This window comes from Trachurus trachurus (assembly GCF_905171665.1).
Source record: "Trachurus trachurus genome assembly, chromosome: 14".
NCBI lineage: Eukaryota > Metazoa > Chordata > Actinopteri > Carangiformes > Carangidae > Trachurus > Trachurus trachurus.
Genome location: NC_139903.1, coordinates 9,738,835 through 9,765,777, shown reverse-complemented (window position 1 = coordinate 9,765,777; position 26,943 = coordinate 9,738,835). Strand labels below are relative to the sequence as shown.

At 39.5% G+C, this 26,943-nt stretch overlaps 1 protein-coding gene across 1 annotated transcript in view; it reads left to right on the top strand.

The window, feature by feature from the left end:
- The window catches only part of larp1 (La ribonucleoprotein 1, translational regulator), a 51,687-nt gene that overhangs the window by 18,377 nt on the left and 6,367 nt on the right, over positions 1–26,943 (top strand). The window contains exons 2-13 of the mRNA XM_083986285.1: positions 1,549–1,613; positions 3,086–3,151; positions 8,368–8,439; positions 12,254–12,404; positions 15,044–15,178; positions 15,722–15,871; positions 18,537–18,699; positions 20,531–20,675; positions 22,658–22,832; positions 24,102–24,283; positions 24,966–25,067; positions 25,172–25,498. Coding sequence (XP_083842411.1) covers positions 1,549–1,613; positions 3,086–3,151; positions 8,368–8,439; positions 12,254–12,404; positions 15,044–15,178; positions 15,722–15,871; positions 18,537–18,699; positions 20,531–20,675; positions 22,658–22,832; positions 24,102–24,283; positions 24,966–25,067; positions 25,172–25,498 — 1,733 coding nt within the window. The remainder of the gene's footprint in view (positions 1–1,548; positions 1,614–3,085; positions 3,152–8,367; positions 8,440–12,253; positions 12,405–15,043; positions 15,179–15,721; positions 15,872–18,536; positions 18,700–20,530; positions 20,676–22,657; positions 22,833–24,101; positions 24,284–24,965; positions 25,068–25,171; positions 25,499–26,943) is intronic.

Here is a 26,943-nt window from a genome sequence, read left to right as displayed (position 1 = left end):
TTGTTGTAACTTTAATGTGACGCTGGGCTTCAGTTTGTCTTCAGACTGTCCTCAGTAGAAACGCTCAGATCTGTGTCAGAGGTGGTTTTCTGTCTGAACTTTTGTTGTTATTTCTGTGTCTGGTCTCGGGAATGTGAAGAACTGATGGAGAAACTTTGATTTCTTTGTTTACACAAGTGTCTAAATGGAGAAAGATGATTTTAACACAGATATTTCACCTCTTGAACAGACGTTTGCTTGCAATATCTTTTTTTTTATTATAATCAAAACATAAAATTGGATGGAATGGGGTGGTTTTTTGTTTTTTTCCCTAAATCTTTCATTTTTTAATTGTTATCATGGAAACGACTTGTTTCCTGATGTTTCGTGTTGCTGGAAAGTTCATGAACGTAGCGTCTGATAAATGACAGATAAAACCTGGAACTTGAATCGTTATCAAAGTTGTTGCAGGTTGTTAATAGTTCAATTCAATTCAAAAACACTTTATTTAATAAAGAAAGATCATTTGTTGTTGTTTTTTTATTCGTATATGAGCTTGGTAAATGGTTAATTCTTAGTTCTTCGTGAAGTTTTGACAACAGTTAGTGGTTTTGTGTGTGTATATGGAAAATAAAGATATGGGTAGATGCCATGGTGAATTTGTTAGAGATTCATAGTTTAATAAATGATAAATAAATAACGTTTTCAGTCCTTGATATTCCTGGTTTTAGCTGCTACTGCTCTTCTTGTTGTCAGAGGGTTTTACTCTTCTCTCTCTGGTCTCTTCTGTCTCTGGCGTCTTCTGTCCCTCGGCGTGATCGTCCTTAAGGAGCTTACTCAGATTTACTCTTTGGTGTAAACGGCTCGACAAAGTCCCAGTGAGCTGCTTTCACTCCTTCATATCACTGTCTGTGTGTGTGTGTGTCTGTGTGTGTCTGTATGTGTGTGCGACAGAAAACAAGATCTGTGACTTACGGACAGGAGCCAGCCGAGCTGCTCTGGTGGTTTGTTGTTGATGAATATTCACGAGGAGGTCGTGGTGTCGGGGATCGTTTCCAGGAACCAAAGACTTATAAATTATATGTATTTCTCAATAAGTCACTCCGATCTTTGTATTGACTTCCTGACAAAGAGCCATCGTTATTTTATCACTTCCTCTCACTGACAGCCAGTTGTTTTGTGTGTGATTCTGGACATTTTTCATCTTTTTTCTTCTTTGTTGTGTAATTTGTCTCATCGCTCCTTAACTCTCCACTAGTGATGTCATGATTATAGATTTCCCTGGTACAATTATTGTCAAAGGAAAAATCGCGGTATAACAATTATCACGATTATTATGCATTGATTAGTTTCACAACACTATGAATATATATATATATATATATATATATATATATATATATAATATTACATTACTAATTATATACACCGTTTTAAACATTGAAGTGTTTTCCTGCTTTTCTCCTCCACATAAGTTTTTTTTCTTTTTTTTTTAGATGATCTCTGTTTATATATAAATATACATGTGGAGCCACTTGTAACGTCGTCTGTCTTCATGTGTTTCCACAGAGTCGACCGGTCCTGCCAAGGTGGTGCGAGCCGGGAACCCCCCTAAAGCCAGACGTGGAGGAAAGGTAATGATCGATCTCTATAATCTTTAATCATTAATCATTAACGCTCCATTCGTAAGATCAAAGGGAACCAGCATGGCTTCATACGGTCGTTTCAGCCGTAATAGGTCGGTTTTAATGAATAAGAGAAAGAAATATAATCATTTAAAATTTAAAATGTCCATAGTCTCATCTCTCAAACTCGTTAATCTTTGGATCTTTAAAACAATCATTGGGACACACAGGGACAGAAAGTATTTTGGATAATCAGTTACTAAATTAAAAAACACAGCTGCTTCTTTTTGCTTTTCACTTTTTGTGTGGCACAAATAAATAAAGAATAATGTGTTGGACAGTAAAGAGAAGGACGGCCGACTCCTCCCTGTTTCCTCTGAATCATGCTCATCTAAAAGTTTTCAGGCTGCAGCTTTTCACCTTCTGAGTGGTTTAAAGTCAACTGTAAATGAAAATATCCCAAGTTGATAAAATAACATTTTTTACCTAATGAAATGATCTTAAACATAAAGTGAATGCTTCGACAGCTCAGTGCAGGTTTTATCTGCTGAGCCTCGAGCTGTGTGTCGTACCGTCTCCTCCTCTTTCACACTTTGAGGAATGCAAATGTGAGTGAGCCGCTGCCGGTGAAGCCAATGGGCCGGTAGATAAAAAAAGACAAACACGCTCACTCACTCTCCTCCTCCTCCTCCTCCTCGTCAAAGCATTTCATTCACAACCTCGTACCTTTGAAGGCCGGCTCTGCGGCTGCTGTGGTGCTGCAGGAGGTGTTAACCACACCTGAACCACAATGACAACGCTGACAAAACAGAGACGATCAGGAAGTAAAACGGATAATATTTCTGTGCAGGATTTTACAGTTTTTACATCACAATGTTACTAAGATATTTCAAATTTAGGTAACATTTTAATTTACTGGTTGTTAATTACGTGATAATGTGAAGAAATAACAAATAATTGCATAATGTCTAGAATTAGCCTAAAAATAATGGTCAAGATCATGGAGGTGGAAAACAGCGACATTTTAGGATACAACACGTCCGTTCTTCTTTTTATGTTGAATGTTTTTTTTTAGTTTCTCCTGCACATTTGTGACATGTTGTATCTATCCTATACCGTAAAACTTCAAATAATGGCCGACTCCCAATTTACCGCCGGTCCCAATTATCCGCCGGGTGTAGCAAAATAAGTTTTGTATTAAACGTCGGATCAAACATTGTTTTTCTGGTAGCCAGAAAATATTCTACGCAACTATAGCCTAACTAAACACAAACGAATAACCTTAAACAAATTGAAAAGGGTGTCTCGAGACATTAAAGACGGCCAAGGACCGAGGAGACGCCTCTCGGCTGGTTGCTCCTGCCCGGTCTGTTCACTCCTCTCATCCACATTGGTGTTTTACGGTATATTGTATGCTTGTCTGACAGTTCTGCTCATTTTGTTGTGTGTGTGTGTATTTTTTTTTGTTTTTGTAAACTCAGGTTGGAGACTTCGGCGACGCGAACAGCTGGCCGACTCCAGGGGAGATCGCAACTAAAGACATGCAGGTAGGTGGTGGTTGTTGTTGTTGTTGTTGTTGACGACTGACTGAGAGCTGTTGATCTGCAGGTTGGCAAAAGCTGCAGGTGGTGTGTGTGAGTGTGTTTTTGTTTGTTTGTTTGCAGCTGTTTTTATTGCACAGACAGAAAGAAAGAAAGAAAAGTAGTTTTACTGTAGTAAAGGTGGACGAGGTTAATGACCTTTTACCTACTGAGGCTAAAAATGGCCATTTGGACATATTTTTGTTATTATGGCTATAAAACGGCCCAGTGTCTGTATGTGTGCTTTGTGCTTTGGGCCCTTTTCCCCAGAAGTTACTTAAAACTTGAGTTTGCAACATCTGGTAAATGGTTATTGCACATGGTATATGGAAGTATTAGCAGTTTGATAAACTAGATGAAGTAAAACAGAAAAATGAAACTGGTAACTGATCCTTTTTAGGGGTTTAGTGAAGAAAAAATGGTGTTACTGCACATAAAGTTTTGATTTGACATTTGAAATGGGAACCCTGTACATGTTAAGAATCAGTCTCAGTCAGTTTTTGAGTCTATGGCTCTGGGTTTACCAAGCAACAAAACAATAAAACAAAACAGTGAAACAAAGAAGTACAAAACCAAATAGGTGAAAAGACACTCACACACTATTCTTCTCAAGAAACACCACGGGATCGATCTATATCTTTCACTTCTTCACTCTATCTCTGTCCGTTTCTGTTCCTTTCAAAATGAAATAGCAGGCATTACAGTGTGTATACATATTATGTACACTATATAATAAATGTATAATATAGACAGAAAGCACAACTTCTCATCGCTCCGTCTGAGTTGGAATCGTTTTTGATTGGACAAACGGTGACAGAGTTACGGTGACAATACTCTGCACATAGCAAACATATCGCTGCCGCTAAAGGGTTAATGACTGAGATTATAAATCAAGACCTTGTGACTGAAAATCGGTCTGTGTTTGTGTGTGTGTGTGTGTGTTTGTGGGCGAGGGATTTGAATTTGTTTGGACGCAGCTCGGCGAGTAGACGGCCACTTATCTCCATCTACACCTCCAGCCATGACGTTAAATCAGGAAGAGAAGAAGAAGAAGTGAAGAAGTTTAAATCCACCCAGCTCATTTTCCCACAGAACCTGTTGCTAAAATAATTGATTAATGGATTAGAACAGGAAAACGATCAATAATCAGATGATGATGATCAAATTCAAGCATTTTGCTTTAAGAAGAGAGTTGAGAGCAGTTTAATAAAGTTGGGTGCAGCTGATCGCCAATAATTAATCACCAACATTTTGATCAGATTAATGATGTCATCGCCCCAGGACGGAGATGACTCATCAATAATATTCAAACGCTGGAGGGAAGGGAGCGATTTTTAATATTGACACACTTTTTTTTTCTTTTTCTCCTCCCCACCCATGAGAAAACAGGAGTTGGTGTCACTCAGCCGTGTGTTTGTGTGTGTGTGTGTGTATGTGTGTAGCTCTGTACAATAGGTATTTACTGGTTTTAAGTGGCTGTAATTACGCAGCAGCCAAACAGCGCGTCCAGACGGAGCCCGACTCCATGTTTCTGTTTTTAAAGAAGCTCTGGTTCGTTCAGCCGCCAAAACGCCAGAAAGACAAAACAAAGATGGCCGACCTCCAAGCTTCACTTCTGTTTTTAGTAGCTACGGAGATAGTCATCAATAATCTGGTGAAAGAAATCCCCATTTAGACCCACAGAAGTAAATTCAGTTCAATGGATGTTGGAAATTACTTTTTTTTTAGTTTTTGTTATTAAGCTTTTTATTTGAAGGAAAAAATAAGTTCTACATGTTGCTCTTAATTTTTATCAAACCAGATAATGAGAGAAAAATAGATGAATAATAGGTGAAGAAAGGAAAGTTCACATTGTTACAAAAGCACCTACACTCATCTCCTTTGATCTGAACTGGTAGGAAATGTCAGGAATTCGAAAAATGAGAAATAATAATGAAAACTTTATTTTCTAATGAGACTCAAACAGCTCATGATTGATGAAGTTTAGAGCCACTCAATGGCTCAGCTGCTCAATTTACCACAGAAACTGTTGCACACATAATTGATTCATGGATTAGAACAGAAAAACCATCAATAAGTATATCAATAATCTAATAATAATAATCATCATCATCACCAAATTTGAGCTTTTTGCTTTTTAAACTAAATATATCACAAAAAAACCCATCAACACTTTATAGCTTGTTGTTTCGAGCAATGTATGGAATTATAATTAATTATGCATATTCTCCAAAAATAACGAAATTGTCCTTTTTTTTCTTTCTTTTTAACCCTTTAACACCTACTGTTCTGATTATTGATTATCGGTTAACAGCAGAAAAAAAGACAATAATGAGACTCAAACGCCTCCTCCTCACACAGTTGTTGCTCCGACTGCGGATGCATCTAATTTGTTTCCTCTTACAGTAACAGCAGGAGCCAGTTGCCCCCCCCTTTCTATTTCTGATCTCTGGGTGTCACCAGGAGAGCGACCCTGGTAACCTGCCCTATTTTAGGTAGCCAGGTCTGGAGAACATGAGGGAGGGGGGAGGGGACGGGCATGGGTGGGGGGATGGGGGGGGGGTCCAGAGCAGGAAAATGTAGGTTGCATCATCCGGGGGCCAGGAATAACCCGGCAGGTTATTCAAGGGGTGGGGAGTGGAGTTAGGAGAAGGTGGTAAAGCCCTGGGAATGGACGTCCTTTTAGGGGACGTCCATCTCCCCCCCCCACCCCACCCCACCTCAACCCCCTCCCCCCACAGTAGAGCACCTCTGGATCTGTGCCGCTGCTATTCTTAGGAGGCCGGAGTTCACGTAACATCACGTAACACTTTTTTAAAAAGCTGTAAATCACAGAGAGACTGAAATGTCATGAAGGTTATAGAGCTGTGATCGCAGGTTTGATCCCACAGAGAAACTGAACTGAACTCAGATCATAGTCCATGAAATAACTATTTGTCCTTTAATTAATTCCTACATTTATCATATTCTTGGCTTTTTCTACAGATTGATAGAAAAAAAGTTGATAATTTATTTTAATGAAGCTGAATTTCCAACTTTCTCAAATGTTTCAGTTTATTCTGTTTTTATTTTTTTGAAAACAATTAGAGCATTGACAGTAAACTAAATAGTAAGTATGTTGATGATTTATTGAGCAATACAACTACAATTTGTATTCTTTATTAATTATTGGTTATCTGATTATTGTCTTGATTATTTGATCCGTAAAACATCAGAAAACTGAAAAACGTCTGTCTTATGAAAACACCAATGATTAATTGCCAATCAGAATAGTTTAATTTTTTCTTTCCAATTGATCATATAATTATTGCATCTCTGAAGTACCAGTAAGACGTCTAATAGAGACCTGGGAACCTGTGATGTGGTGTTTTTTTATATTTTCTGTTTCTAACATGAATAAGTTCAACTTTAACTTTAATATAATATAAAAACAAACTCTCAGATGTTTAATAATAAGATGAAGTTCCAGTTTTACCAGTGAAGGGAAAAACCCACAGTAATAATACACTGTAGTTTGTAGTTTTATCAATCAAACAGGTAAAATCCAGTCTTTTTTCAAAATAAAAGTCCCTCCAGCTGCAGCGTCACATTAGTTTCTGCTTCTTCTTCTTCTTCTTCTGCTACTTCTTCTTCTGTGCTGGAGGACGAATGAATCAGCATCACTGTGCACATTTCCACAGCCGTTACACCACCACGTCTTTATTGATCGATTCAGAAAACACACACATCTGAGCTCTGAACGTCACACTCCTCTTGTCCTTGCCTTCAATTTCCATCTGTGCAGAATCCAAAGCCATAAACAACACCAACAACAAGACACAAACAGAATGAGTGTGACCCTGCCCTGATGCAATGATGCAGCATTTTAGCCATTTAGCTGCCGAGATGATGTTGGAGGCACTTTATCAAACCCAGAGGGAGCCGAGCTGCAGCAGATGCTTCTTATTACCCACAGCAGCATCATTGTGTTTGATAATGATGATGATGGTGACAGGATGAAGCATAATGATGTCATGATGTTGGAGCAGAGCAACACAACACAATGAGCGTTTTTAAAGAAGAATGATGCAAGATTTTCACCTCAACTCTGCTCCATTTGTCCCTTAACTCACAGCTTTAGAGTCGTAGTGCTGGTTAAATAAAAGACTTTGGTTTATTTGTTTCTAGATGTCTTCAAAAAACAAAGTGGAAATGGTTCACTACTTGATAAACGCTGCTGCAGAAGTGATGAGCTCCTCATGTCTCTTCTCTGACTAAACAACAATGGAGAGAAGTTTCACAACTCTGATCTCAGCATTGAAACAAACAAAACAAACAATACTCATTCATGATTTTGTGCTTTGCTTCCAGATATTAGATCTTAAAAAGGAACTCTGCTCCGTTTGTACCTTTTTAATTAAACGGCTTCAAACGTGCCCCGTAACCCGTAATCTCTTGTTTATCACAGATAAGACACAAATATACACATGGTAACATGGTAGATGATAAATAACGTTATCCACCACTCCATGGATTGATTTCTCACCGGCTTCGTTGTTGAAAACAGATGCACATGGAAGAGAGGAGGGTTACATCATAATGAGCCTGTCGTCCAACCAAAACCCTGAGTTTTCTAATTGCTTTTACCTCCGTCTATAAAAACCGAATCTTCACGAGCGTCATCATCGACCATCGTTCCATCACCTTCCCTCCAGCAGTTTGTTTAGATTTCTGTTTCTGTTTAGGAGAGAAAAAGTAAATCCAGTTGTTCCAGCAGAAACCATCCACATGTTATTTCCATCTTTATTTCCCATCATCCTTGTTTCTCACAGTCTGGAGTTTATTCAGTGACGTGATGCCAGAGTTTATGTCCTGAGCTTAAAAGCATCAATCAATATAGATATTAATAATAATAAATTAACAACCAGTGGCTCTTTAAGCTTTTTCACAAAAAACAAAACCAAAGCTCTAAACATCTGTAAAAAAAAAAAAAAAAAAAAATCCATCCCATCCATCTGACATCTGATCAAAACTGTTAAGTTTCCATTTTTAATGTTCCAGTTCATGGTCATTTTCTGTTTAGCTGTGTTGTTTTTATGTTTTTTCTGAATAGTTAACATGTGTGTTTGTTTGTTTGCTCATCATCATCTTCATCATCCACCTCATTGTCTTCTCTAAACTGCTCTTCCCTCCCTCTTGTTCAGATCGAGGCAGTGACACGGACCGTGTCCTGCCCGCCGACTGTCAGGCAGGTCAAAGACTCATGGAGATCCACTGTAAGTTTTCAACCTGCAGCTCATTAAAAAAAACAACCAAAAAACACTGAATATTTACTACACTTCACAGAGATGCAAAACAAAAGCATCATGAATCTAAACAGGAAGCTGCACAAGACAAGACACTGAATTGACTGAAAACATCGGTGTGTGAGATGCTGATGGTCATAGATCAATAGATCAATAGATCAATAGATCAATAGATCCACTCTGCTCTCAGTTATTTAGATAATGAATGTAAACAGATTTAATAACAGTTGTAATGGGAGCTGATCAGCTGTGACTCTCTGATGTTGCCTGAGCTCAGACGGCGACTCGACAGTCGGTTTGTTTGTTGTTAAATATACACAGAGAAGTACTGTCCCTTCACAATAAAAGCCAGGATTACAGCTTGGCCTTCAAAGTAAAAGCAACACCACTTTTAATTGATTTAAGCTTGATTATTATTAAAGTTATGGGATATTTCTTATTATTATTATTAATATTAGTAACGGTGACACAACAGACATACTACACACTGCTGATACATATTCAGTTGTGCATCTGATACAGTGACTTTCCTTTAATAATAATAACAATAAAGTCCCATATATAATGTATTCTATCAGTTATCAGTGATCTCACCTGTCTGTCTGTTTATTTACATCAGTCACAACATCTTTTGAAGAAATCAAAGACTCATTTTTCATCTGGTTCTTGATGTGAAGACGGTTAAATGATGTGTCAAGGACACATCACAACGCTTCCATATAATCTCATAAAATAAACACACACAATAAAAACATACAATAAAATCAGAGAAATAACCACAAAAACCTTGTGATTGGTGCTGACCCTCAGCAAAAACAAGTGAAAGTAAAAAGTTTGTTTTAGTTTCAGTTTGACTCAAAGTTGCTGGGCAGGTTTTATGTTGTTGGTCAATTAAAGAGTCAGGTTCTTTAAAAGTGAAATTATAGCAGTTTAACTCAACTTTTCTGATCAGATACTCTAGTATTATTGTTATTAAAAGTCAAACCCTGCTCCTTCACCTCCTTCTGAAACATCAAAACAAGATTTGAAAAAAAAAATTCAAAGTGAAATCAGAAATTCAGTCTTTTGCAGAAAGATTAAAGCAAAAAATCACAGAAAAGTTTTCTTTGATAAACTGCAGAACATTTTCCAGCTGCATACAGATGTAAATATCAGTGATTTCTTTATTTTTAAGATTAAAGCTGTTGATCATCACTGACATTCACTTTTTGTGTTATTTGAACTTTTACATGTAGAATATATTCAAGGGCTGCAGCATCAAGTCCACGTCGAACTAACTAGAGCTTTTAATGTCTGATTTTTATTATTGTAGGCTTTGCACAGTGTAAAGAAGAACAGTAAAAAAACATTCAGACTCTTCCTGAATGAAGCCATGACGAATAATTTCCATAACTGACACTTGTAGTTGGCAAAAAGCCATTTTCTGCACCAGATAAATGAAGCAGCAGTAATAAAATAATAAAAGGCTTTTCAGCGCAGCAGCTTCACGTCTGGTGTAAACAGTTTTGTGGAACAATAGAAATAAAGCGTACAGATTAAATCTAATAAAATAAAACGTTGGTTGTAAATTATAGGCTGCACTTGTGTCAACTATTAAAATCCCAAAACATGTCATTATACTCTGATTCATCCTCAACCTGCAGGCAACTGAATGCACTCTGCAGCCTGTAGCCCATGTTAGATGTTAAATGTAGTTTTCTGAAATAAACTCTAATCAGTCGTTTTCATATTGAGCGTATTTTATAAAAGTTGCAGCGTTGTTCGCGCCTCCTTTGTTTGTTTGAGACTCACAGGGAACAGAGTTGTTGAGAACTACAGTGCATGTTTGAAGTGTGAGTGTAGTGTGAGCATGTCCAGGTGTGTGTGTGTGCGTGTGCAGAGTGGTGTGCCCTGTGAAACGTGTCGTACCTCCAGTTACTCACTCGACTTTTGCATGACTTGTATGCAAAAGCCCAAACCCCCGTCAGGAGTGTCAGCCTCAGTCAGACGTGTGTGCGGCTGATAGCCGAGCAGCTGAGCTCTGGTGGATTTGAATAAACTCAGATATCGGTTCTGTGCTACGGAGATAAACCACCAGAGGCCGTTCATGTTCCCTGAACTGCCCCCACACCCCACCGTTGTCCGTTACTGCCCCGACTCTGCAGGACAGTGGAAGAAGTCGATAATTATAATGAGAAGAGAGGATAGTGACTTACTGTATGTAAACCACACAATGAGGTGATAAAATACCTAAAACCTCAGATACTGACGGCAGAAACTATTATTCACTTGATTTTAATACATAGTGTGTTGGGCACTGTCACTATGAAACCTTATTTTATTCGTAATTATCTGTTCTTTTTTTCTACAGTTATGTGTTTATACTTTAATGCATGATATATGCATTTAACAATAATAATATCGACTCACTATTTACAACTCAAATTATATTTCACAAAGGTAAACTGCTAAATACTTGTGTTCAGCCACTGAGCTGAAGGGACCCTGAAGCACCGCATTATGTAATAATGTAATAAATTTTCACCTCATGATGTAATCATGCCACATTTTGCAACAATCTGCCACATTTCGTAATAAAATTATTGAATGCAATAGGTACTAAACTTTGCCACATTTTGTAATAAGTTGTTACATAATGCACCAAATTATTACAAAAGGCGGGTGTTGCACTATTTTTATGAAAAAAAAATGTGATAACACACAAAATGCTGTGTTATTATATCATGAGGTGAAAATATGTTCAATAAATTCATAATGCCGGGTTATTACATAATGTGGCACAGAAAATGTCTGTCGCTCGTTCACTAAACTGACATTGGCTGAAAATGTCGCCTCCAGCCAATGAGCTTTAAAACAAAAAAATTAAAAAAGCAGATTAATTACAGCTGCAAAAACACAATATTGTGATTAAATGGGGCAGATATTGTGATTACGATTTCATTTTCACTTATGAAAATAAATAAAATTGACGACATGATTTGTCCTTTTGCATCTTGAGAAGATGATTGGTCGTCCACATCTTGCACAACATTTTACCTTCATCAGAAAAAAAAAAACAGACAAAGTGCAGCTCCTGCAGTTTGGATGTTGCACTTTTCTGCACTGTTGCGTACTAGCGCAGCCTCGGTCTCACCCGTGTGTCTGCCGGCTACGTGCATGATGTGATGTCACAGCGAGTGAACCGACTGAGGCTGAAGAAGCGACATGTCACATGTGAAAGGTCAGCGCAGTGTCAGGTTTTTGTAAAGACTAAAAGTAAAGAGCAGCTGTCCGTCGTGGAGCGGCTCTCATCAGGAATCCACAGCTCCACATTGTTCACATAGCACACGCGCCTCTTAGTTACAGTGGAGCGTCACTGTTGAGGGTTAGATCAGTCAGTGGCCTCCCTGTAACCAAAAATAAAAAATATATATATACATGTATTAACCAAAAATAAGATGTATACAGAGCACGGTTTGAACTAATCATGCATTGATTAATTAGTGAATGTGTATTTGTGCATCTTATTCAGCACTTTTATCTGCAGCTTGTCATTTATTACTGCTCTTCTTCTTGTACATTTTGATTCTATTTTTATACAGTTATTTATTATATTTTATCTCTAGATACTAGCTGCTGCTATGAGAGATGCTGCTAAACAAAAATGTGTTGCATCTCCTTGTGCAATGACACTAAAGTTTCTTAAATCTTATTCAGATGTTTCTACCTCCTGTTTCTCTGTTTCTATATACTGTATTTTTTCTTAATGGTGCATCTATGTGTGAATCTTGTTTTTCCTCTCCAGGCTCCAAAGAGGACGACGGCCAAGAAGGACTTGAAGGAGAAGAGGGAGAGCAACGAGGAGAGCAAGGAGAACCTGAAGGCCAAGTCAGACGACTCCGGAGAGGAGAAGAACGGAGACGACGACTCCCAGAAGAACGGACCCAAGAAGAAAGGTGAACGAGAAAATACCCCCCCAAAAAAAGATGTTAAACCTGAGAGCTGCACCGGCCTCGGTTGATGATGATGATGATGATGTAAAGGATTTTTTAGACTGAGGTATCAAACGTGGACTCTCCTGCAGCGTTGGATCTGACTAAACCAGGCTCTTGAACATTTCATGAATGAGTTTGTGGTTCAGGTTTTTCTTCGCTGGGAAACACCAGAGTGTAAACTCAGTCTGCAGCGTTTCTGAACCACGTTGCATAAGAAGCTTTTAGACTCAACAACTTCACCAGCTCCTTAAAACTTTCACTTTCTACTTCAGACTCTGGGGTTTTTTGCCCTTGTTTCCCTGTGAGTTTTCTCTTTGGGGTTTTTTTTTTCATAATGAGTTTTTTGTTAGTCATGAAAAAGTACAAGCTTGTGGTTTCTAGTCGAATAACTTTAACCTCTAAAGATGAGAGTTTTTGGTTGGTCATGAAAAATGTAAATTGTTGTCAAGGTGTCAGCGAAACTAAACTTAATGTGAAATAAGGAAATGTTCAGCAGCACCAATATAACATCAACTATAACATTAATAATTGAAGTTATAGTAAGTTATCTCTGCCCTTTTAAACAGAGCTTTGTTGGATGTTTTTTTATTTTTAAATCAGAGCCCACATCAGGCGACTAAGTGCAGGTTTGTCTCGTCTGGTCACAGCTTTGCCAGCGATGAAAGAAAAGTTGTTATGTGACTTTCCTTGTGGTGTCAAAAAGTCACGACTATGCTGCAGGAATGATGAGTGTTATACACAAATTATTAAACAAGGCGATGTAGATCATTTCATTTTTACAAAAAGTTTACTTAAAGAAAATAAGAAAATAATATACAACCTTTATCATGTGGTAGAAAAACGTTCCTGACACAGCTCTGTCCACAAACTACCTGAGCTGCATGTCACGTAATTTAAATACAAACTAAAGCAGCGTATCAAAAAAAAGAAAAGAAAATGGAATCTATGAATTTAGAAACTTAATATTTAAATATATATTTATTAAAAACCAGAAAAAATATTAACTTAAATATCCTGCACATCATGGCTTTATTGGATTGTACAAAAATTAAATAGATATACAAGCAAACAGTTGTGACTATGTCGAGTGCACTACATATCATAACATAGCTATGGTGCACTTGACAGTAAGAGCCTTTAAAACAGAAGACAAGCCGTTGTTTAATGGACTTAAACAGATGAAGGACTAATAAAAATAATATAAAAATAAATTCAAACAACCCAGATAGTTAATCCCATCGATAACGGCTCCAACATTTTAATAATGTAGTGACACATCAATGTCGTTTTCTTAAAACCTTGAACTGACGACTATTGACATACATTTCTTTTAGTATTTAATAAAGGCGACAGTAAAAAACCAAAATGTGGCTGCGTCCTGCAGATGTGCTGTAGAAGTGATGAGCACTTCATGTCTCTTCTCTGACTAAACATCAATGAAGAGAAGTTTTCACAACTCTGATCTCAGCATTGACGCAAAAAAAAGAAAAAAAAAAGAAATCAAACAGCGAAGCCTCGATCAGCGTAATGAGATGTCAGGCTGCTGTGGAAACATGTGCAGGTGTTGAAACCGTTCTGATTCAGTGGATTTATGTTCTTGCAGTGACTAACCTCCAGGTCCACGTGCTGCTGCTTCTTCTTTTCCTTTTTTATTCTCTCTCTCCGCCCTCTTTCTCTGTCTCTCCGTTTCCTCCGACGCAGCGACACGTCACTTTAAAATCTCATGTGTCACTTCCTGTCGCCCCAGTGTGTGTGTTCACTCTGTCACACACTGACCCCGAACATCCACTCACTCATAAACCAGACAAACCCAGGTTCATGTAGACAGCAGGGCACTGACGCCGCCTGGTGGCCGCCAGAGGAACTGCAGCTGAGTCAGTGCTGCTCCTATTAACACAGTCTGTGCATTGTCACGATAAATGAATTAGAAATACATTTACATTTACTTTATTTCATTAAATATTTTAATGCAGTGGGGGTGTTTACAGGTTATTATAAAGCCTGGGAGTGTTTATAATCAAATCTAATTTGAATATAATTCATTATATTTGTAGGTAATTGGTTCGGCTCCTTTTACAAGCTTTTCAATTCTATATTTTACATACATTTATTATATTATAGTATCTTATATTACACTGTATTGTATTACAGTACAATAGCACAATACAGAACAAATGCATTATAATTGAATGGGGTTCTGAGTTAGGATTAAGTTGGTGTAACTGAGTAGAAACACAGATGAAGAGGACAGAGAGTGAAAGGGAAGAATGCTAAAAGTTAAGAATAAAAAGGTTTAATCAGTTTCTGTTCCTTTAGATCAACACTTTGATTTCATTCAGTCTTTCTTTTCTTTCTGTGATCAAAAGATATCAACTTTTATTTTTACTCACTGCAAGATGTGGTAGCTTTTCACAAATGTAACGTATATTTCGCAAAAAAAAAAATTGGGGAAATTAAATGAAGTTTTGTTTCATTTATAAACAGAAAGTTCACGTTTCTTTCTCAGAACATCTCCAGCATAAAACTTCACTTTCTAAGGAAGCAGTTAAAACTTTTTCCTCCGCTCTCTCTGACCGTTTTTTTTTCTTCGTCCCAAACAGGAAACAAGCAGAAGTGGGTTCCCCTGATGATCGAGGTGAAGTCCGAGGGGCCCAGGGAGCGCTCGGCCTCCAGGAACAACAGCAGACAGAACGAAAACCCCCGCCTGCCCCCCAACGCCAGGAACGACCTCAGAGGTGAGAAATCCCACCTGGCTGCTCTAAATGTCCAGAGTTATTATCAAAATTATTATTATTATTATGAGATGGAGCTGGTTTTTATTCTGAACGGCTGTTGGTGCTCATTTGTCTGATGGAGGTGTCGAGTGTGTGTGTGACTCAGCAACAGGAAGTAGAGAGATCAGTGTGTGTGTGTGTGTGTGTGTGTGTGTGTGTGTGTGTGTGTGTGTGTGTGTGTGTGTGTGTGTGTGTGTGTGTGTGTGTGTGTGTGTGTGTGTGTGTGTGTGTGTGTGTGTGTGTGTGTGAACTCTGAATCTGCTGCTTCTGCTTTTGACTATTTAAATTATTTTTTAAAAAGTGTAAATAGCTCCGTGCGACTGCAACAAACCCAGCGTGTTGTCGGCCGACATTTGATCTGTGTAATGTCACAGGTTATAAATAACTCACAGCTTCTGTTTGATGTTGGTGCTTTGTGTGTGTGTGTTTGTTTTTTTTATACGGTGATGTGTTTGTGGACGAGACGTTGTTAAAGCTGCGCTCTGTGTTTTCGCCCTCTACCAGACTGGCACAGTCAGAAGTACGAGCGGGAGTGGCGCGACGACCACGACGAGGTGTCCAGCGTGAAGAGCGAAGGGGCGCCGTTTCGCGGAGGGTTCAGAGGCCGCGGGCGTGGAAGAGGAAGAGGCCGGGGACGAGGAAGAGGTGGCAGAGGTATGATGATGATGATGATGATGATGTTGTTGTTGTTTTAAACTGTAGATGTAAGAGTCTTAAAAATACAGTTTTCTGTCCTCAAAACAAGTTTAAACATCAAGCTTCCTGCTCCAGACTTTATTTCCTGAACCAGTGTCGGCTCAGAGCGACGCTGCTGCTGCTGCTGCTGCTGCTGCTGCTGCTGCTGCTGCTGCTGCTGCTGCTGCTGCTGCTGCTGCTGCTGCTGCTCTGTTAGCAGCAGAACTGTTTCTATTCAGCAGAAGAACAAAAACTAAACTCAGATCTGAGCTGCAGTGGTGGTGCTGAGGACGTGATGAGCTCCTCATGTCTCTTCTCTGACTAAACATCACTGGAGAGAAACTTTCAAACCTCTGATCTCAGCCACGAAGTGCAGAAACAAAACACGGCTAATTCCATTTATTATAATGATGATGACAGAAATATTGTATTTCCTTTAGAAACCAGTGATGGGAATAACGGCTTTAGAAATAAACGATGGTATTAATGGTGCTACTTTTTTCAGTAAAGAGTGATCAAAGAAGTTGACTGTTAATTCCCCCGTTATAACGCTGTTTCCTCAAATCAAAATCAAATCAAAGTTTTTTTTCTATAGCACTTTACAGCATCAAAATGATCTACGTCAGTGTTTTTCAACTTTGGGGCTGGGACCCCACGTGGGGTCAAGAAGTCCCGTCACGTTCCCGTTAAGTGTAGGACGTTATATACACATATTTTTTCGGTCCATCAACTAGTCGGGAAAAAAAGGTGTTTATCTGCAACTAACCACCTCTCTCGGTATTCCTCCACACAGGCTCCGCAATAGTTACTTTTCCTGGTAATTAGTTACTTTTATAATGTACTAACTTTTTGGGGAAAGTAACAAGCAGCACTATAACTAATTACTTTTTAAAAGTAACGTGCTCAACACTTGTCAGTGGACAGTCAGTTGTCACTTTGTAGTTCTACAGGAACAGAAACAGAAATAGACTCGTCGAGGTCGGTTGAGCTGTTAAACACAAAACAAAAAGTCAGTTCACTCACTGAGAAAAAAGAGAAACAAGCGTCTCTCTCTCTTCTCTCTTTCTAAGGAAACTTTACATGTTCTGCACAGATCAAAAACTGCAGCTCAACATCTGTAACATCTGGATGTCAGTAGTACTGCAGCGATAATGGATGAGAGAGAAAGAGAGAAGTGTCGATCTTGAGCTTATTTCCCCAAAAATGATTTGATAAAAGTTGTGTGTAGCTTTGCTGGAGCTGATTCTGCCTTCAGACTCTGTGTGTGAGTGTGTGTGTGTATGAGTGTGTGAGTGTGTGTTGACCCTGATCAGGCCTCACAGCACAAACACACACCAAATGTGCAGTAATAACAAGCAGAGCGTGTTGGAAGCAGCCAGGCCTCGGATCCTGCAGGAGAAGCAGGTTTTTCCCCGAAGTCTTGTTGGTTTTGGCTCGACTCCCCGTCCTCCTCTCGTTCCTGTTGTTGTTCACTCTTTTCATACACATCGTCTCCTCCCCCTCCCCCTCCCCCCCCCCCCCCCCCCCCCCCCCGCGCACTCGTTTTTCACTCACCCTCTCTCCTCCCCCCACACACGCACACATACACACACAGCGAGGTAGAGAAAACACTGATTCCTTTTCAAAAAGTAGAAGCAGCGCGAGAGAAAACAAGATATTTAAACAACACACAGGAGGAGATAAGAGCCGATTGTGTCGAGGAAACGTTGATTTTCAGCAGCATTTTAGGAAACGAGTTGTGTGTATGCTCGTTCGTATGTACTCAACCCACACACACACACACTCGCAAACACACAGTGTGTATTTTTAAGGACGAGTATGTTCATGCTCTAAACTTTTACAACCACATTTTTATGCTTTAATGTCTTCAGTAGCATCTTGGAGCCACAGCCTGCAGACAGGAGACATCTTTAATAACATGTTTATATTCTCACTTTGTGTATATTTTTATTTGACCTTTTTTTTTTAATATATATATATAATATTCCAATTAAATGGCAAACTTAATTTCCTCCTTTGTTCTGTCTCAATCTCATTTCCTTTCATTTTTAGCCTGATATTAATCACCAATTATGCTGATTACTAGAGCCAATTATAATCAGCTTTTATTCTGTTCATTCTGTTGCGCCCGAAGTTGATTCAAAGCAATAACAAATGTTGATTTTTGAAGAGTCACAACTACTGCTGTTGTTTTTTTTCACAACAGTAGTGATGTTGGTTATATTATTTGGTTAAATCAGAGGCAGAGCTGTAACGTTAAATTCATCTTTACTCACGACGTCTTAGCCGTTTCTTAACCTCAGGTGTGAATATAAACAATTAAAAATAAGGAAGATTTTCCATTTAACTATAAGATAAGTTATGTCTTTATTTATCCCACAATGGGGAAATCCCAGTGTTGCCAGCAGCAGTACACACATACACATACAAGGTCAAGGTGTCAGGAGTATAAAGGAGTATATAAATATATAGCATAGGAAAAAAACAGTTGTGATATTTTAAAAGGAACTGCACGTCTGTTGTTTGTTAAACATCTGGTCAGTATAAAATGATCTGAGCTGCATTGAAATAAGATATTGTCACTTGTGAGGTGTCAAAGCGATCTAATCACCTGTCTTTCTGTCCTTCTGTCTGTCCCGTCCAGGCCACTATGACTATCACTACGGCTACAAGTCCTACGACATGAAAGACGGACCGTACAGCCAGAAGTTCGGCAACTCAGTGACCTACTACTACGACAACATGAGCAGCAACGACCTGTACTCTGTGGACCAGGACCTGCTGAAAGACTACATCAAGAGGCAGATGTAAGTGAAGTGAAGCGACGCTGAAGTCCCACTGTTTTTGTTTGTTTGTTCTTTATTTTCACATATAAAAGTAATTAAAAAAAGATAAACAATATATAAGTTACAGGAGAATGTGAAGGAGAGATGCTGAAAAACCAGAGGTGTAATTGTGTAGTGGCTCTCTCTCTCCAGATAACATATTGTAGGGTAAGATTACAGTGTTGTGTATACTATAAAACATGTTTTACACAATAATAAATAAAAACAACCAATAATAATTTGATGTAGCACTAAAACAATGCATTTCAAGAAGCCAATAATTACTCATTGTAAGAATTGTTCGCTCACACGTATTAAAGCACAGACATTAACAGACTAAGAGCAGATACTGGTGTTTAAAATTAAAGTGAGTAAATATAAGATACTTGTATTAATATTGGTATTTGTATGGATATATGATTTTATATAGGTGGTCCATATGGAAAGTGATGGTTGATTAGAAGGGGAGACTGAAGTTCACTCTCAATCTGCCGTGATAGATAACTATAATAAACATGTAAAGGTTCAGTAAAGTTTAGTAAACTGATAGTGAGGAACGGGAACGAGGCAGTCAAAGATCACTAGAGCTAAATGTCGAATAATAAGAAATAAATGAAATTGATAGTTTGGAGAACTATAGACAAATAAACCAAAGTGTAAATGGTTAACTTGATAAACGCTGCTGCAGAAGTGATGAGCTCCTCATGTCTCTTCTCTGACTAAACAGCAATGGAGAGAAGTTTCACAACTCTGATCTCAGCATTGAAACAACAACAACAAACAAAAACAATATTCATTCATCTATGATGTTGTGCTTTGCATCCAGATACAGTAGTAGTAGTACAGTAAACTGTTGTTCGTGGCTGCAGAGGAAGCTGCAGGAACCCTGAAAGATGAAAAAATCAGGAGATGCATTCAAAGACATCAGGTTTAAAACTACCAAGTTGCTTTGTGTCTCATGACTCTTTGTGCATTTTTTTTACTAAATGTACAGTGTCAGTTTGCAAAAGGACAAAATAATATGAGTAATATGAGCAAAATAACCAGTTTCTGGTTGTTATCACGTCCTGGGGTTGATTTCTTTTTTTGTTACAAGAACAGAAACCAGAATGTGATGAGCTCTCTGCTCCAGTAAATATTAAAAAAGCAACGTTCAAATATTCTCCATCTCTACTGCACAGAAGAAAACACACGGTTCACTTCACCTCATAAGTCAAAACATGTCTCACCTCCAAGTCGTCAGTTTTTTACATCATAACTGTCGTTCTGGTTTATTGGGAGGTTTTACAACAAAAATACTGATCTCCACTAAACTAAACTAAAACTAAACTAAACTCTGCCCTTTACCCACCACCACACATTTGTATTCAATTGCTGCCAGATGACAACACTGAGAGTGTAGACTCTGTAGAAGTTTTTTTGGCACCTAACTGAAGGACAGTAACCGTTTCCTCGTGTGCACTCAGTTCACCCTCAGTGTAAATCTGCAGCGAAGGACTCAGACTTTGAAATCCTCTGTTTTTGATAAGTGGTTCCTCCTTGGGCGGGTTTTTGTAGTTACCGTAGTTACACGTGACACCGTTGAAAACTAATCTGAGCTCCCAGTGTTTTTAGAAAAAGTCTCTTTTTTATTCTCAGTATAAAGCAGCAGCCGTGTGTGGACTCTGTCTGTTTTTAATAGAGTTATTAAAAATGGCAGCTCCTCGTCACAGTTGTAACTGTAGCTCCTCCCACAACGCCTCACCTGTCCGTATACACTAACATTAACCGTGTGTGTGTGTGTGTGTGTGTGTGTGTGTGTGTGTGTGTGTAGTGAGTACTACTTCAGCCTTGACAACCTGGAGCGAGACTTCTTCCTGCGGCGGAAGATGGACGACGAGGGTTTCCTGCCCGTCGGACTCATCGCCAGCTTCCACAGGGTTCAGGCTCTGACCACCGACGTCAACATAATCCTGGAGGTGAGGAACGCGTCTATGGGATGCAAATGAAGATGGTTGTCATGGAGATTTCCTCTGTGCATAAATCACAGTGATTGAATCTGTCGCGCCGGGATGAGACGACACAGATTCAGGGCGATTTTCACACAATTTTGTCATTATAGTTTTAATAAGTGAAATAAATGATTAAGCAGTTTTAGTTTAGTTTTTATTTTTGATAGAATGACAGAGGTCCGACGCATTGTTAACACACAGCGAAGGCTCATTCACTAACGGATCTCAGACAGTCAGACTGTCCTCTTCTCCAGACCCAGTAAACGGCTCCGCCAACGTTTTATCTTCCTTTTCTTTTTTGTGTCTGAGCGAAAGACCCTGAGCGTCACACACAGCGCTGTAGTAGCTGTGATTGACAGTTTGTTGTGACACTTCTATGGGCGATGATTGGTCGGGGTCGTATTTGCCAGGCTCCCGACTAAGACACGACAAGAATTTGCACCACTGTGCTAATTTAATCTGACACCAGGCCTCCAGACATGCATTTTTTTTCCAGGAGCACAGTTGCCCCCTAACTTAAAATTGTATGAGTGCAAGCAGAAAATTTAAAGGCGCACGCTGTAAATTGACTTGAAAAGCAAATATTCACATTTCCTTTTCATTAATGATCCTCACATACATTGACCTGTCACCTGTAATGACAGAATACAGATTCTTTGAGTCTTCTCTTCCACATTTCATTAGTGTTTAAAAAACAGCAAATTTACTGGTTGCACATATGCAAATAGATGAAAACTTGACCTCATTTAGGGGCAGACTGGAGCCCTGGTCCCTGGACACGGTGAGCATCGTTAAAGACAAAAAAAGAAAAGAAAACGTGGAGTCTGACTCTGGTATAATGCATCACTATTTCATTGCTCAGTCTGGTGTCTGAAGGAGCGGAGTGTAACCAGGAGGAGTGTGTGCAGACACTGACCTCGAGGAGCCGTGATAAGAATGTAACTAACCCTCCTCCTTGAGTCAGGCTGGACCTGGGTCTGAGTTATCACCTGTCAGACTCGGGGGGCAGTTTGTCATGAAACCAGAGTTTCCACAATTCGATACTTATTCAATACCACTATTAAAAAAAAAAAAAAAAAACAGAAACTACGTGCTTCTAAATGTATATACTTTATTAAAAAAAAGTTTAAAGCAGAAGTAAGTGGTCCGGTCGTTTTCGCTAATGCTGCGTTCCAGGCAGGCTTTTGAAATCGTAAATTACAGCTTCAAGTCACAACTTACGACTTTGTAGCGTTCCAGGCAACCCACTCGTGTTTTTCCGACCTGTTTTACCGGTGAAAGTCACTATAACGGCCACTCGTAACTTCCGACCGGTGAACTCGTACCAGATCGAACTGGTATGACTTCACGGTCGGAAAAATACGAGTTTCCTTGAACGCACCATAACAGTCCTCGTCCCTACGTCACCACATTCACGGCGTTCCTTGGCTGCACACACAGCCCTGCATGCCGTTCTCTCTCCTCATTGGATAAAAACTGTAGGATACGATAAATGTTTTCTCCTCGGCTCAGAGCAGAGCAGAGTGACTGACAGACCCGTGTTTCGGTTCAAACACTCTATGTAAGTGATTGCTGTCGGAAGATATAACTATTTAAGACTTATATTAACACAAATATATCACTTACTTCTGCTTTAACATCAAACTATCTTGTATTTAAGCTCCACTGAGCTTCAACAACGTGTTAAAATGGTAAATCTGGCTCAACACAAACAGAGAGTAATGTAATCGTTACTTTTATCCTTCAAGTAGTTCAACAAATTAACTGTTGTTTTCATTCATTCAGTTTCAGGCTGTTTCCACACAGACTGCTGCAAAAATTACACAATGTTTCATTTTTCAGTTCATAAGTTTCGCCTTTACATACGTTAATAAACATTGGTGACTGTGACAGAAAGACAAATTAGCTTCATCAACCTCATCACCTCCCTCTCTCTCTCTCTCCGTCAGGCTCTGAAGGACAGTAAGGAGGTGGAGGTGATCGACATGAAGATCCGTCGGAAGGTGGACCCAGAGAAGTGGCCTCTCCCGGGCCTCAACATGCCCAACCACACCCACACCGACTTCTCCCAGCTCATCAACTGCCCCGAGTTCGTCCCCAGGCAACTGACGGAGGAGCCCCGAGGTGAGCGACGTCACCGACACCGAACCGTTTATTTATAGTCACATCAGCTCAACTGGAGGCTACTCATGTTCAATTCACACATTACTGACATAATGACAACCGATTATGATTTACACATTCCATGCATGGAAAGGAGCAGGATGAAGAAAACTTATTTCCCCTGCAACTTAACTTATATGGTTTTATATAGGTAGTCCTTATGATAAGTGTTGGTTGATTAGAAGGAGAAACTTCAGTTCACTCTTAATCTGCTGTGATAGATAACTATAATAAAATGCAAAGGCTCAACGTTTAGTAAACTGATTTAGTGAGGAACAGGAACAAGTACATGTGGAATAATAATAATAATAAAGAAATTAAATTGATAGTTGTATGCAAATATGTTATGAAGGATTTTATTTAGAGAACTATAGACAAATAAACCAATGTGGAAATGGTTTACTTGATAAACGCTGCTGCAGAAGTGATGAGCTCCTCATGTCTCTTCTCTGACTAAACGGCAATGGAGAGAAGTTTCACAACTCTGATCTCAGCATTGAAACAAAAACAATATTCATTCATCTATGATTTTGTGCTTTGCATCCAGATACAGTAGTAGATCTTAAAAACTGTGGTTTGTGGCTGCAGAGGAAGCTGCAGGAAACCTGAAAGATGAAAAAATCAGGAGATGCATTTAAAAACATCGGGTTTAAAATGAAGAAAAAAAAAAGTTAAGGAGAAGTGAGATTAAGTTTAGCTTGAAGTAAATGTAGTAATATAACTAATCAATTTAAACTGAAGAAAAGCAAAACAAAGGACGTGTTTGGCGTAAACTAAATGGGGTGATTTTTTCATTAATGGTGAGAGAGCTAAAATCATCATCATCATCATCATCATCACATCTTTATTGCAGACTCGTGGTCCATTAAAAGAAAGGAAAAGTACAAAACAAAGAGACACAGATTACTAAAATAATACTATCAAATGTACAAATGATTTTAAAACAAATTAATTTACAGGCTTTCATGCCACTGAGTAGCGAGTACAGCTCTTCTCAGGATTGGTTGGATTAGCCGTCTACATTTATCTACAACAAAACAGGCTCAGAGATAAATGAATATATATAAATATATATATATTTATACACAGCTCTTCCTCAGCCTAAATTTACTGCATTGGCAGGTTGTTAGATTTTGACTTTCCAGACTCAGTAAGAGACACATTTCCCCGTTTTCAGCTCTGTCACAGACAGTTTGTCATCTCTCTTGTCGTCGTGTTTTTCCGCTGCAGGGTCTCCCAGGTCCTCCACACCGGTGAAGCAGCAGAACAGGACTGACTTAGACACCTCCAACCTCAAGACGATGCCCAAAGGTCTGTCGGCCAGCCTCCCCGACCTGGACTCGGAGTCCTGGATCGAAGTGAAGAAGAGGCCCAGACCTTCACCGGCCCGACCCAGGGGCAGCGTGGAGAAGGTGAACAAGTTTGACGGAGACAGAGCTCTGTTGAAGTCTTTGAATGTTCATGTTAATGATACAGAAACCAGTCGGTGCTCATCACCATGCCACCCACTCATTGTGTCATTATATATTTTATTATTATTATACAGTATACTTATGGCCACTGTGAATCTATGAGCTCCATGAGGTCAAATAGAAATGATCCACTCCTCTACCCAGATTATTGGTCATAATAAAACTTGTTCAAAACAATTAGTCAATGAACCAATCACATATTTTAGACAGACGCCGGTCTCCTGTACTGGACCGGGTCTGTTCAAAAGCAGCTGGTCAAACAATTAGTCAATGAACTGATCAACAACATGTTTTATAATCATCAGAGGTTTTTTTTATTTCAACAAAACGTCTCCAGTGTGAAGATCTGCTGCTTCAGTGTGAATAGAAATAATGACAAAAAAAAGTTAATCATATTTTTTTATTCTTAATCCAAAGAATAAAAAAATTGAACTTCATCGTCACTTTTTCATCATTGAACCTTTTGTTTGTCGTTTTTTTAGTTTTATAAAAAGCACTGTTTGTCCTCCTCATCTTATATTTTTTTTACTCACTGCATCGTTCTCCATTTGTTCATTTCCCTCCATCACCTCCTCCATCGCCACCTCCTCCTCCTCCTGCTCCTGCTGGTTGACTGATTCAGGCCCTGTCGTTCCAGCAGCAGCCGAGGGAGAAGGACGACGTGGTTCGCTCCCCGGTGCCGCAGCCTGGCTCCTCCCCCTCCGCTGCTACCTCAGGAACTAAGGTTTGTGTGTTTTTAATAAAATTAAAACCTCTCCACCCTCCGAGAACCCCCAAAAAAAATATTTCTGCAACTCACAGATTTTCCGTTTCTTTCCGTTTCCTCAGGAGGGAGCGGAGCAGGACGAACCCGAGGAGCTGGACTTCATGTTCGACGAGGAGATGGAGCAGATGGACGGACGCCGCAACACCTTCACCGACTGGTCGGACGAGGAGACGGACGGCGAGATCGACGACCACGACGTCAACAAGATCCTGATCGTGACGCAGACGCCGCCGTACCTGAGGAAGCACCCGGGCGGCGACCGCACGGGGCACCACACGTCGCGCGCCAAGCTGAGCAGCGAGCTGGTCAAAGTGATCAACGACGGGCTCTTCTACTACGAGCAGGACCTGTGGGACGACACGTACGAGCCCGAGTACGCCACCATCAAGGTGAGCTCGCTTCCTGGACGGGAGGGTCACGATGTGAGTGTGTGTGTGTGTGTGTGTTTGTTTTGGAACAAACTGCTTGCTTTATATACAATTTCAGCATTTATTTGTGTTTTATTCTGATAAGCTTCTGTTAAAACTAGAAGTGATGTAACGCACTCGGGGCACAGGAGGTTATTTGAACAATGGCCGATCGGTGCCGGGTGTTGCTGATTGAAGCCGTGTCGTGTCTTAAAAGTAGACGTTGGTTTGTTGGAAATTTGGATTTTGTTTAGTTTAAGGAACAGAAATACATCTTTTTGTTTATCAGTGGAACCTCGTTTGAACATTAACTTCATTGCACGCGTCAATACGTTGATCAGCAACCGTGACTTTGTTTCTATTTGGGTTCAGGAAGAGGAAGGTCACAACAGATACATGAACGTGATGGAGAATTAAAGCTGGAAATTATATTTTTCATTTCATGGGGCCTTTAAACAACTTAAAAACAAGATTTGATTTAAATCATTATGAAGTTTTTTGGTCCTTTTTTTTCCCCGGAAATACAGTTCATCGCTGATGAGTTCAAAACGAGGGACCAGAGATCTTTGATTTGATCGGTTTTTGCTTTATTGACAAGTAGAAGACACAGATTTGGTTTTACTGTCTTTATTTTAAATCTGACCGACCACTTAAGTTTAAAGTAGATACTATTCCTATATTAATAGGTACTACATGGTAATAGAAAGTAAACTGAAAAAAGCACATTTTTAATACTTTTTCAGTAAATAATCAACACAAACAGATAAATAACAGTTTTTTTTTGTTATATAAAACAAAAAAAACTAAAATCAGGAGCATCAGAGTCTGAGAGTTGAATAAAAACCTTTATTGAGGTGCAACTTCTTCTGACAGCTTCCTCATTGTCGTCTCCAGAGGACGAACACGTCGATTCCTCCTCACTTGGAGCTGTTTCTGGACATGGAAACCCGACACAGAACAGAAAGTTTTTCCTTTTTTTTTGTTGTTTTTTTTTGTTTTTTTGTTTTGTTCTGTTGTCATGGCTCTGGCCCATTGTAGCTTTGTGTGTTGAGCTCTGATTGTTGTGGGACCTTCACGTGCTCGCCGGCACACATCCAGTGGCGTGGGGAACACCGGCCGCTTGTTTATAAATAAACCCCAGCGTCCCGGGCCTCGGCCTGAGGGGACGCAGGGACGGGCTGCAGGGGGCCGAGGACCAAGATGGACGCTCAAAGATCTGAGGACACGTGGTGGGATGAAGGAGCTAGTGTGAGTTCGGTTCATCTGTTTTTTTTGTTTTGTTTGTTTTTGAATTTTGTTTTTTATTTTTTAAAGAAGAACTGACAATAGTTTGACTGTCGCTCCTGCAACTTGTGGAAAGTTCAGGTGTGTGTGTTGGTGTGAAGCCGGTGGGTCGGCCGGTGGGTCGGTCGAGTCAGAGCAGGGAG